At 38.4% G+C, this 13974-nt stretch overlaps 1 protein-coding gene across 5 annotated transcripts in view; it reads right to left on the bottom strand.

The window, feature by feature from the left end:
- Positions 1-13974, bottom strand: part of CNKSR2 (connector enhancer of kinase suppressor of Ras 2) — a 368883-nt gene that overhangs the window by 120970 nt on the left and 233939 nt on the right. For all 5 annotated transcript variants that reach the window (XM_039540992.1, XM_039540999.1, XM_039540984.1 and 2 more), the window contains 2 exons: positions 3551-3640; positions 1874-2088 (listed from right to left, as the gene is read on the bottom strand). In XM_039540992.1, the coding sequence (XP_039396926.1) occupies positions 1874-2088; positions 3551-3640 (305 nt within the window). The remainder of the gene's footprint in view (positions 1-1873; positions 2089-3550; positions 3641-13974) is intronic.

The following is a 13974-nucleotide window of genomic DNA, read 5'->3' as shown; positions in this document are numbered from 1 at the left end:
ATTGGATATGGAAGTCACTGATGACAACAATCATGTAACCCCAAAATAGCATTTTTCAGATGAGAACTACACTTAAAATATGTAGAAGAAAAGAAAGAAAGGAGAGCTTGAAATGGAGAAAAGTGGTGAATTCAGAAAAAAATGAGCATTATATGAACATAAGAAGAGGTGCTGAAAATTCATTATACTTCTAAAGACAGAAAAATTCCAACTTCAAACTTCCCAATTTTCAGTACATTTGATTTTAAGGTTTCCTGGCTTGATTTAGATTTCTGCTAGCACTGGCTGCAGACATGAGGAAGGGGATACAATTTATAAACAATTTATGTACACAGAAGAGCGCTATAAAGCAATCTGACTTCACAACCCGCTAGATGAATCATTTGTTTCTACTTTCATTGATTACTCAGAGATGACAGTTTTTGGACTTAATTTGTATTGCCCTAAAGGTGACACTGCAAGATGTTAGCACTAGAAAAGGCAAAACACCAACAGCATGTGGATTAACATACAAGGAAAGCACATTCACTGCTCCTATGGCTCATGTTAATTAAAGTGAACCATGAGTAGCTCTACTATACCACATCTATAAGACCTTTCTTGAAAATGATCAAACTTGTATACACAGGAGCATCAAAGGAAGTATTAAAATTAATGGGCTAGATGATCAGATGATGTAAATCAATGTTGCACCATTGACTTCAGTTAAACTATATCAACTGACCACCTCTGAGGATCTGGCCCAGTGTATTATAAGAGGAGAACAGAGCACCTGTTTCCTACTAGTCTCAGTGGAGCTCCATCTGCTGTGAACATACACCATCACAGCAGAAATTGGGATCAAGCCACAACAACAGATCCCATGCATACTGACATTCTAGATTATGGCTCTTTTCCTGATATATGAAAATAACAGCAATTAGTTTGATAACCCGCTGTAGAACTTATTTGTTTCTCCCTTAGAGGAATACAGTAAGCCTAAGCAGCTTATTTTTGCGATGTTCCTTCCACCTGGAGAACAGAGCTATTTAATTCTAAAATAAAAAAAGTTGTGAATACATTTGTTTTCCTCCTTTAAATGTACTCAAATGAATTATTAACAGTAATACACTTCAAACAAATGTACCAAACAATAAGAAAACCCCATGGTATGAGATTAATTGCTGATCAAGTTTCACTTTAGGGGGAGGTATATTATGTTCCTCTATTCTGAATCGAGACCTAAACATTTAATATTTAGTAGTTATTCCGTGTGGAAAAATGACAGCAGGTCCAAAACATCTTGCTATTTTCTAACTAATACTTCATTTTTGGACATACCTACTGATTTACCTGACATTCCACATCAAATTCAACACTCTTCTCTTTCAGAGTCACTTGAGTTACTGAGGGCTATATGCTAAAAGCAGCTACAGACTTTAGGATTCTTCTTAATCAAAAGTAGAAAAAAACACCTCAGTTTTCCCCTCTATTTTATCGATCCTTTCCAGGTCATATTAATTATACATCTAGTAATATGCCTAATGATATCTGACATATGATAGCAGAGTGAAATATATACTTGAATGGTAATAGTTATTTGATCAGATGATTTTCCTATGCCGAGGCTGGCAAGATAAAGATGGCAAACTCCATTTAAAAAATAATTCCCTTTAGGATTATGAGTTGAGTTTAAACACAGTTGTAGATATATCCATTCCCCAGTTTGTAAGATTAAAATCAGAGTTCCAAAAGATGGGGGGAAGAGGGCACAGTTATACTCAGAACAGTAACAGCTGAAATAGGATCAAACAGAAAAGGGTGCAATAAGCAACATTAAAAAGTCACAAGCTGGTCTCTCATCATCATCATGCATCTTGTTATTTTTACTCACATGGTAGTATGTGGTGTCTGGCCCAGGTGTGCCAATGACTTCTTGTCTTAATGAATCCATTTGTAAACTAGGCAGCAAGGAGTAATGACTTGGACTACTATTCTTGTCTCCTTTCTTTTTGGATTTTTTCCCTGTATCCTTTTTGCTATTCCTTTGAAACATGTAGTCATCTTGAGCTATTTTCTCATTGCTCATATAGCGAAGTAATGAATTTTCTATTGAAAAAAAAGTAATAAAAGACTGAATTGCAAATAATTTAATAAATGCCACTTCTTCTTCTTAAATATACTGCACTCGTCTGTTGCTAAGGTTTATCTTCATTTTTGAAGTCTTTAGCTCTGCCTCATAAAACAAAATGTATTCCATAAATTATTTGTATGTTGTGAATATGCTAACATAGCAATAGTTATTTTGGGATGGACAAGGTTCAAGATTCATGTCAAAGAAATTAGAAAAAAAAATCACTTGCCCTCAGGTCTTCCACCAAATACAGTTATTACTTTACTATGATATCTGCAGTCTTGTTTTTAGAAACTAGACCATAGATGAATAAGGTGGTGTGTATTTTGCAATGACTATTTCACTTTACCTTGTTCTCCCTCCTGGTTTCCATCCATCTGTTGAGTCTCATCTTATATTTGGACAGCAAGCTTCTTAGAATAGGGACAGCTTTTCAATTGTGTGTGCACCAAGAACAAGAGGCTTCTGATCCTTGAATACTAAACACCACCACAATACAAATAATTCCTTTTTGTAGTGGTAAGGCAAACTATGCTAGTGGTCTTTTGCTGCGTACAGTAAGCTATATCCTTTCTTGGAGTTTAAGAGGTAGCAATACTACAGCCTCAGAACTTCAAATTACAAGGTGTGAACATAAAACAATGATGGGGTAAGAACAGTTTGTTAAAACACAGGTCTTTCCCTAGAGAGTATGCTTTTCTGGGACTATGTCTTTACGTATTGGTACAGTGCTTAGCACAATGCAGTCTCTGGGTACTACTGTGATAAAAATACTCAACAATGGGCATGTTTTAATTTTGTTTTGCCTTGGGCTCAATATATGGGCAATTGGGTGAAATTCTATGGCCTGTTATACAGAGAGTCAGACTAGATGATCTGATCATCCCTTCTGGCCTTAAAGTCTATGAATATACTGGATGGATGCACAGTGGAATTCTGCAGCTGAACCTCTCATCTGGAGAACATCTCATCTCTGATCTGTTTCTAGCTGAGCCCTACTAGCTCCCCCTGGGATGTTTTCCAGCCAAAAATAACAATCCCTCAAACTAAGTGGATTTAAAATATCCACATTAATTGTCTGTCATAACAGTAAAACAAATTAACTACCATTTTATGAAATTTTGGGGCCAATTTAAAAAAGAGTCAGATAGCACCGTGTTCAAATAATGCAATGTCAATATAATGAAACACAGTCAAATTGAATTGGTACCCCTCTGCTCTGCAACTTCCTCAGGCCCTATACAGGGAACATGGGGATGAGCAAAAATCAAGTATACATAATGAAAAATGAGAACACTCCAAGATTATGTTAACAGAAATCCACATTTTAAGGGAGGAACCAAATGAGGACTTGACTTAAGGAAAGCTCATTACAGTTTAAGTGATGCTAAGAAAAACATACAGCACTGCACAATATTAGTGTCCCAGGTCACTTACCTCTCCTACTATCTCTTTTTATCTTATTGGGATCTTCATAATCCCCTACCCAGTTATATTCCACTGGCATAGAGATAGGTCTTAGTTTGCCTAAAACAGAGAAAAAATGGTGTCATGCTAAATTCTTACAATGTCTTGTATAACTCAAAATATTTTAAATGAAGTGTTAATATGTATGTTAATTCTACAAGGCTAATTATTTATGGGAAAAGATCCAGTAGATCTTCTGGACAAGAGGTTGATACACAAATTTATTCAGTCCATTATTGTTAATGGTCTAAGTGGAAGTTAAGTATTTTAGGAAATAACCCCAGTGACATAGAAAAAATCCCTCTCAGTAACATCAGACTTAAAACTCAAGGTTTAGAAGGAGCTTCTTCCAAGCACATAAAGACTTCCAAATCATTTCCACTTAGCATCTGTTAATTACTCTGTAATGCAATTTGAGATATAGAGAGAATTGTTTTATGCCCTATGTGAAACAAGCTTTTGGTCTCAGACTAACTGATATCAGACCTGTGTCCATATCACAAAAAAAAACGTTGCCACAAATGGCAACTTTGCGTCTGTCTTAGTAGATACATCAATGACTGAATGGGCATGGAAACAAGGATTTCAAACCTCAAATGTAGCCTCTCTGGATGAAGCATTTCACCCACCCAAAACACAGCATATTCATTCTGGAAAATTCACTCACATTTTAGAAGACAACAACAGAAAAGAGACACATCAAATTACACCTCTACCTCGATATAACGCGACCCGATATAACACAAATTCGGATATAACACGGTAAAGCAGTGCTCCGGGGGGGGCAGAGTTGTGCACTCTGGTGGATCAAAGCAAGTTCGATATAATGCGGTTTCACCTATAACGCAGTGAGATTTTTTTGGCTCCCGAGGACAGTGTTATATTGAGGTGGAGGTGTATTATACTTAAAGTTTTAATTTGAGAGCCACGGGGGTATTTTAAAAAATGCGAGAAATTGTCATTCCTTTTAAGAAAGTTCCAGAAGTACAGAAATTGGTCAATGGAAAGGAGTTTTGCACAACCTAATTACTAGCTATATAAGGAGATCTGAAATATTCAACAAGTTAAATAATGTACTGATATAAGATAGCAATACAACCTCATGGCATATACTGCAATATCTGGCACTCCAAAACCAAAATATTTTAAACCCTTGACAAACAGAATGAATTCTTACTTTTTGCTTACCAATCCTTTAGTCACAATGCATAACAGTATGAATATAACTTTAGTCTCAAAACACAGCAAAATTCAAATAAAATAACCTGGAAAGTTCTATTAACTGACATTACTAGAAAGATTTCTGTAAATAAATATATAGGAAGACAAGATATACAGTTTGTCAGGGCTGAATCCCCACTCTGTCACTTTGAATACAGAAGGTGGGGGCCCTCAAGGATTTTAAAAATTAATACTTGCCACTCCAGGCTTGTATTAAACACCCAAGGTTACAGCTTTTCTCTGACCTTGGCTTGGTAAACGCTGCCACCACCCAGATGCAAAAAACCCCTTGGACCCAGGAAGGAGCACTTGCGAATTCCTCCCGGTACCCTCAAGCCCTTTGACCCCCACTCCGGGGAAGAGCTGAGAAAGAAAACAAAGGAAATTAGCTGTTGCCACCAGCTAATCAAACGGCATATGCACAAACCTCTAAGGACACCAAAAATCCAATGCTGTTCTTAAAAAAGGTAAATTTTATTAAAAACAAAAAGGAAGAAAATACATCTGGAACTTAGGCTTTTGCTAGATTTTAAAAGAGTAATTCCAAAAATTAAGCACCCAAAATAGCTTTCTTGGGGGCTAGCTTAAAGGTTACAAGCAAACTAAAGCATCTGGGGTTAGCACAGAGGAGCCCACAAACCTTAAAAAATAAACAAAAATAAACCTAATCACGTCTTCCTATACATTCCTAATTTACTTACATATTTGAGTTGTTAAAAGTAGTTCTAGATATGATCAGATGGTTTTCATATCAGGTTCAAACTTTACACAGAATTCCTGCTGCCCTTCTCTTCAGCCCGGAGAGAACAATAGACAAAAGGAAAGTTTCTTTCCCAATTTTAAAAAGTTCTAGCCTTCCCATTGGCTCTTTTGGTCAGATGCCCACTTTTTTTTTCTTGGGGGACTTTTTAATAATAATTACAAGCAACGTCTAAACACCACATTCCCTCCTCTCTTAAGAAACTCTCCCAATTAAAATAAACATTGTTGTTCTAACCATAGGAACAAATAGGAAACAAGACACTATACTTCTGGAAGAAATATTACACTGAAAAGACTGTAGATACTACATAACAATCTCTAGTCCAGACAGGTGGTCGTCTGGGTCTGACAGGCTGTCTCTCAAGCCCTGGTTCCAATGCAATGTCTTGTTGTGTTGATACTACGGTGAAGTCATCCAAACCAGACTGGGTGTTGGCATAATCTCCTCTTGGTGCATAGGCAGGTGCAAGATAAGAAGCATTCCATACCCGCCCATCAGAATGGCGATAGGTGTAAGGTCCCTTCTTCTCTATTATTTTAAGAAGACCTGTGAATTTATGGTCCCCTTTGCATAAAATTCCAGGTTTTCGTATTCTAACGAAGGAACCACACTTAAACTTTGCTTCCTTAGCACCCCACCGCTTGTCTGTGAAAGCCTTATAGTTGCTTTGTTCTATTCAACTGTTTTTCTCACATCATCCTCAGCTGGGGCCTCAGGTTGTGCCTTTAACAATCCAGCAATGTTCAGTTTAGTATTCATCTGTTTCCCAGGCAGTAACTCTGCGGGTGATCTTTGCATTGTGGCATGTCGTGTAGCCCGGTATGCTTGCAAGAAATCAGTAGTGAAGGGTATCCACAATCGCCCTCCCAGTTTAGCCATTTGCAAACTCTTTCAAACTTCTGTTAAACCGTTCGATTTCCCCATTGGCTTGAGGGTAATATAGGGATGACCTTCTGTGTAAAATGATCCTCTCTGCTAGAAAAGTTTCAAACTCCAGGGAAGTAAATTGACTCCCATTATCTGAAACCGGTTCTTTGGGGTTACCTTCCCTGCTAAAAACTGAAGAGAGGAACTTAATTACTGTAGCAGAAGAGATTTGCGATGTAAACGCTACCTCAGGCCATTTACTGAAATAGTCTATTAAAGTGATGGCATAATAACAGTCAATTGGAGCAGTCTCAAAGGGTCCTACAATGTCAATCGCCACTTTTTCCCATGCAGATTCAGGAAGAGGAACAGACTGTAATGGAGGGGTACATATCACTGCTGTCTTATCATGCATTTGGCAAGTGACACAGGATTTTATGAGTGCTTCAGTTTGAGAGTCCATCCCTGGCCACCAATACAGATCCCGTAGTTGTTGTTTGGTTCTGACAATTCCTTGATGAGTATCGTGTGCTAGGTGTATGAGTTTTGACTGTAATTCTTCTGGCACAAGTAGCCGGTGTGCACCTTATAGCACACAGCCATCGAGCAAAGAAAGTTCATCCCGAACTCTAAAATAAGGCAGCAAAATTGGGTCAAGGTTTTTAGGGTTACTGGGCCATCTCTTTGTCAGAAATTCCCATAGTTTTTGTTGGATTGGACAAGTTGAACAAGCAGCTTGAAATTGTTCTCTTGTAACTGCAGTAAGAGTGCTTGTAATAAGCGCAACTACTACATCCTCATCCTACGGTGGACCATCTGGTGAAGGCAAAGGCAGACGAGAAAGGCAATCAGCTACCACATTTCTGTTTCCAGGCTTATATTCCAGTTCATAATTGAAAGAGAATAGTCTTGAAGACCATCTAGCAATATGATATCCTGCTCTTCCCAGTCATCAAAGGGCTGTGGTCTGTGTGCAACCTGAATGTGCAGCCCCACAGGTAAGTTCTCCATTTTTCAGTAGCCCAGACACAAGCAAGTGCTTCTTTTTCGACTGTAGAATATTTTCTCTCAGTATTACTCAGTGTCCTTGAAGCAAATGCAACAGTCCTCTCTGGGTTGTCCTCATGAAGTTGTGTGAGGACAGCCCCAAGTCCATAATCAGAAGCATCTGTAGTTATAATTGTGGGCAATGCAGGACTGAATAGCGCAAGTACTGGACTATGTACAATCAAGTCTTTCACCATTTCAAAACTAGCTTGTGCATCCATTGTCCACACTAAGGTGGAACTTCGCTGTAGTAATTCTCGTAACGGTTCAATGACAGAAGCATAACTGGGAATGAATTTTACATACCAGGAGGTAAGTCCCAAGAAGGAACGTAAGGTTTGCAAATCTGTTGGAGGAAAAGCATTTGAAATTGCCAGGATATGATCTGGATCAGATTTTAGTCCAGCCTGAGAAATTGTATGCCCCAGAAAGGAGAGTTCAGTTTGTCTACATTTGCATTTGGACCAATTGAGCTTGAGGCCTGCTTTGCTGAGGCAGTTTAGTACAGACTGCAGGTTACTGTCATGCTCCTCAGTAGTATTTCCAAACACAATAATATCATCCAAATAACACTGAACTCCATGTTGATTCTTCAGAATCAATTACATCATTTTTTGGAAGGCACCTGGGGCTGATGCAAGATGGTATGGAACATGTTTAAAACGAAATAGCCCTCATGTGTAATAAATGCTGTGAGGTCTCTGCTATCTTCATGCAACATAACCTGGTGGTATGTGCTCTGCAAATCAAGAGTAGAAAACATCTTTGCTCCACGGAGTTCTGCAAGTACTTCTTCTATGTGAGGAAGAGGATGGCTGTCAATCACAATAGCTTTATTTGGTTCCCTTAAGTCCACACAAAGGCAAATGCCTCCACCCTTCTTCGGCATCACTACTATAGGTGAAACCCATTCCAAGGAGTTAATCTCTTCAATAATGTCCTTTTGAACAAGTTTTCTAAATTCCTCTGAAACAGCTTCCCTGACTGAAAATGGTAAGCGCTGTAATTTCTGTCATACAAGCATCACATTATTCCACATTTTAACTTTTCTCCTCAACCTGGTGTTGGGTCCCAGTTGAAACTGGTCTGTGTACCGCAAGAGTGCGTTGCTGAGGAAGAGCAATTCGTCCATTAACTACCCTGAGATTTAAAGCAGCCAATAAATCTCTGCCAAGGATAGGAGTGCCTTTGCGGACAATGTAGAACTCTGCAGTTACACAGCAATCACCAAAAGTAACTATTGCTGGCAGGCAGCCATGTACTGGAATATGGTTTTTCAAATAGCACACCAACTGAAGTTTGGGTTCAGTAAGAGGCACATCTTTAAAGTAATGCAAATAGATGGAATCAGATAGTATAGATCCTGCTGAGCCAGTGTCCAACATTAGCTGAATAGAGTGTGATTTGCCTGAGAGTATGGCAGAAACTTTTACAGTGAACTTTATCAATTCTGGAATAAGTGCAGTAGTGGTTTTGTCCACGCTCAGCACAGTAACATCTGGTATGGTAACTGCATGCACCTGTTGATTGAACTGGCTACTGCGACATACTTTAGCAAAATGCCCAATCTTTTTGCAATGATTGCACTGAGCTACTTTTGCTGGACATCCTGTGTAGCTTGCAAGGTGTTGTGGGGATCCACAGCGAAAGCATGCTTTTACTGTATTTTGCATTTGTTGATTCAGTGGCTTTTCATTAGTTTTCCTCCTGCAATTGTTTGTCTGCAGCGATAGTGAGCTTTTCTGCAAAGGAGTGACAGCCTGGACTGTGCCTCCTGTATCCCTGCTCATTATTTTGGCTTCAGCTGTAGCTGACTCAATCTGAATAGCAATGGGTATTGCTTTTTCTACTGTAAGTTGTGGTTCTAGAAGTAAGTGTTCACTTACACGAAGCATAGTTGTTTTCTCAATGAGCTGGTCTCTAATCATCTCATCTACCATATTCCCAAAGTCACAAGTTACAATCAGACTCCTCAGGGAAGCAATATGCTCACATTGGTGAAATCTGTAGCGATTAGCTCACATTCACTTTTGGCACAAAAAAGTTCTTTAATGCAGTGAGTGCAGTCTCATATTTATCATCTGCAAGGGACTGCCCTTCTGCTCCAAGGCAGTGGATTAGCAGAGCACGCTTTCTTACTTCAGAAATCTCTGTAGCACTGATTGCAAGCAGATAAGTCTCAAACATATGGATCCAGGCAGTAAAAGCAATTGGAGGCTCACCTGGGCTTTGCAGAAAGGGTGCAAGTGGGTTCAGAGGCAGAAGATCCATCCTCATCGCCAAAATGTTGTAGCAACCAGGCAAGGTACTAACAAACTTCAACAGGACTTTACTTTTAAAGTGGAAACCTCTTTACCAAGCTCCTGCTGCACCCTCTGTAACTCTCACTCTGCCTCCTCAAGTCCTCCCCCCTCCTTCCTGTTTCCTGTCCTTTCAGACCCCCAACAGCCAGTGCTCCCAGTTCTAATAATTACAAGCAACATCTAAACACCACAATTCTCTTCTGTGCTTCACTGTACTGAACTCAAACCATACTATACAAAAAATACTGCGTCTACCACAAGACTTTTCATAAAGCTGTAATAAAAAACAGGTAGGTCTGAACATTACCAAGGACCACATTCATAACAAATGTTTTCTCTGTGTGCTGATTTCTAAAGCTCCATATTTATTCATATATGAACTATCTATTGGATTGCCTAAATGATCTCATTCCCATGATGGCAAATTTCATTATCTTCCTACTCTGGCAATCTCCTCTTCAACTCACACGGATCCTTTACAACAACTTTCTCTAACGAACATTCTCAGGGAAACTTCTAATTTGGGATGTAAGCTGAAGCTCTCAGAGGTCAATTGGCAATAACTGTATGGTAGTTACCAATCAGTAATAGAGAACAAGCCAGAAATCTATCCTTTAAAATTGTCAAAAAACCAATTCCCTAATTTCTGAAAAATAACTAAGTCTTTTTTATCTCAACTGAAGGAGCAGGCCCAAAGGCATTTAAAAATGATTTTATCATATTATTGATTATGAGCTTGTGCTGAAAACAATTAATGCTCTGGACTCTCCAACTCCATTTGGCATGCACTAGTAATTCACCACAAAACAAAACAAATTGTTTTGGTTTTACACATTTCTGTGAAATCACCCAGGTCATGTTCATATGCCACATATAAACCCTGTGTTGATAAATTACATGTGGAAAGCTTTGGGGGCATTTTAGTGACTGGAACTTCAATACTCTTAAAAAAATAAGTACATTTTAATTAATAAACACAGAAAGGGATTGAACAGTACGGTGTACACAAGAGAAACAAATTAAATTACAATCAACTAACAAAGATGAAAGGCTCTATAGAAGGATTAAATAACCCCACTGTTTCCCAGTGCTAACTATGATCCACATATTTATAGCTCAGTCCTCACAGTGGCAACTGGGAAAAGTATCATGTAGCATAATAATTGACTCCTGGGCAGATCTTTAAGCATCAGTGTTTCTATTCACCTGAACTTTGGCCATCTCTACTCTAGATCTGTGGCATTCAAACCCTAATGCAGCTCAGGATGTGACTGCACTCTAAAAATGAAACATCCAGTTTTAATAGCTGTAGCTAAGTTGATGTAATGCCCTGAGCATTTCAGAGAACCATGTGAGCTGTAACAGAAAATGTGCACACAGTTTAAAATTAGAGGGATGATGAGAATTTTGCAGGAGGATTTATATGTTGTGACATTTTGAACCAAGAAGAGATATTGCACCAGACTCACAAAAGTGATACCCAGTAGCAAGACACTGTGGTACACACCCATTAATTATGCTGCATAGGTATAAATAGCAGTTTAAGCATCTGACTTAGAAGAGGGCACAGTCCAGCAATGTAGCTCAGTTGAAGGAACACAACTACTTTTCTGAGCTAATAGAGAAGTGAGGTGAAAAGTTATTACCCCAGTTTCTTTTAATGATATACAGATTTGGGACTTTTTTCACAAGAGTATAATCACATAATGATTTGAAAATGAACTATAATTCTCCAGCTAAGACAACATCTTAATAAAACAATGAGTACTACTTTCCCCTCCACCCCAGTTAGAAACACCATAAGAAAATACATGCCTATTTTTATCTAAAATAATATGGAGTTGTCCCACTCCAACAACAGTCTAATTCTAAGTATGAACAATGAAGCAAAGAATAATCTCTTTAGTCTTCTCCTTTGGGCCAGTGTAGGCTAGCTACAATAGATTCAGTCTTTGAGAGAAAATAATGTTCCTGTGGCTCAGACCAGCATACTAGAGAATTTGATAATCAACACTAATTACTGATTTGAGATACATGGAAAACTCACCTATAGTCTTTCTAGCGGCTATCTTAGATGAGAATGTATTTGAACTACATTTTATTTTGACACTGATCTCAATAACAACTAGTTTTAGGCGGGAAATAGGTGAGAAGAAGCTTTAATCATTTAGGCCTGAATCCTTCAAATGCTCTGTGAACTATTCTTATGTTTAAAGTAAAATACATGCATAAGTGTTTGTAGGGTATGGGCCCTTAAAATACAGTGACAATTCTTTTCAGTAGAAAAAAATTAAGCATCAACATGTACATGGAAACATAGTTTCTTTCAGCACTAGGGGGCAAATTGCTGACAAACCCTCAAAAATAAATAGAATTTACAAAGAGCAAAAATCTGATGCACACAAATATATCTCGATAGCATTTGTCTGTATGATCAGCTTAGTTTAGAAAAGTATTCTCTGAAACCACTGCGCTCATGGAACAATTCTTATATATCCGGGATCATATTGGAAATTTTTCTTTTTAAATAAAGTGAGTGAAAGGTGCTACCAAGGAATTCCAAAGTACTGTATTGTCACACGTTTTATTTTACTGCAGAGGAAATTATTATTCTCAAAACACTAAGGGCCATGCTCATCCATCCCCATGAGAGAACAGAAGGAAATAAAATCAGAGGCAATAATGATAGGGACAGTGGAACATAACAGAGTAAATGCCACTCCCTGCGTTCACAGCATCATTCAGATATCTGCACCTTATGTCCAATGTTGGGTGGTTAAACATATTCAACACAATGGTCACAACCAATATATACTTTAAAAAAAATGTTAATGCTGCAACATGTCTGTTACTTCAGTAGACTGGAGACACACAAACATTCATATGGTATTTTTGCTAAACGGTTTAGTTTTATAGGTCCTTATGCTTCATGCTGCCATCATTCCCTTTGGCTGCTATAACTAAATGATGTTGGTTCCCTCAGTTACAATAGCAGCAAGCAGGTGGGAATTATTACTACTTTGAAAAAAGAATTCTGAGGGATCCTAGACTACCCCACCCTGCAATTTTTATTTTATATAGAGAGAACAATCACTTGCTTCTACTTGTTTTGACTCTTTCCTTTTAAAAAAATAAAGCGAGGGCTGGGATAAAACTGACAATAACCGTCTTTAGGGATGCTCCAGGGCTCGTCTCCTCCACTCTTCTCTTTTTTAAAAGGCACACTCTGCAAGCGGGTGCATCTTTATGAAAATGCATCCTTTAATATTCTGTATGTGTATTACACAGAGTCCTGAGAATATTTTATACAGCTTGAGTTCAGTTTGTACTTTCTCTCTCAAAGGATTTCAAAAGCTTGGCTGCAATCAAGGACTGAGTATGGTGTACTGAATCTGTGCACTGTGATAAATTAATTCTACTTTGTCTTCTCCTCAAAAGGAAGGTGGTGTCAAGATTACCATAATTATTCCGACATGCATCTTACATTGAACTTAATAATTAAAATAGAACAGCAAATGCATTGGACAGTATTCAATAATGTGCTCAGCTAAAATTACAGCAGTCAAAACGTCTTGTTAAGGGCAGTCTGATTCTCTACACAACAGTTATGCTCAATACATTCTGATTATTTTTTGGAGACAGACAAACCTTAGTTGAATTCCTTTTTTGGCAAGGTAAAGGCATGAGAGTGGTAGCATAATATGTGAAGGAGTGGGTACAAACTAATTTGTCTCTGAAATGGCTCAATTTGCTTCATCACTACATTGTAGTGGTGAGAAGCCCACTGGTATAAGCCCTGTCTGAATTTGGGCAGTGAGGAAAATTCTACAAATAGATGCCTCAGTTGGACCTAGAACAGAAAGTATATGGTCCTATATGATACCGGTGGACTCCTTCCTAACTTCTTTCCACACCATGGCAACTTCTCAATTTTCAGCAGGAACAGAAACAAAGTTCTTCTGTTCCAAAGCTGTGAAAATGTACTACTTCAGCTAATGCAGAGGCTCCAATAGTGTGATAGCTCTATGGATTATAGCTGGGGTTTTCAAAGGAGCCTAAGGGTGTTAGGTGCTCAGCTCCCATTGGTATTCCTTTGGAAGTCCCATCCTATATCTTCTTTGGACCAGCCACTAGAGGGAGACATGAACAGATCTGAAATTCGATCCAGCAGAGCACAATAGTGTTGTGTATAT

This window comes from Mauremys reevesii, linkage group 1 (genome assembly GCF_016161935.1).
Source record: "Mauremys reevesii isolate NIE-2019 linkage group 1, ASM1616193v1, whole genome shotgun sequence".
NCBI lineage: Eukaryota > Metazoa > Chordata > Testudines > Geoemydidae > Mauremys > Mauremys reevesii.
Note: the sequence above shows the minus strand (reverse complement) of the source record. Positions and strands in the feature narration are given on the sequence as shown.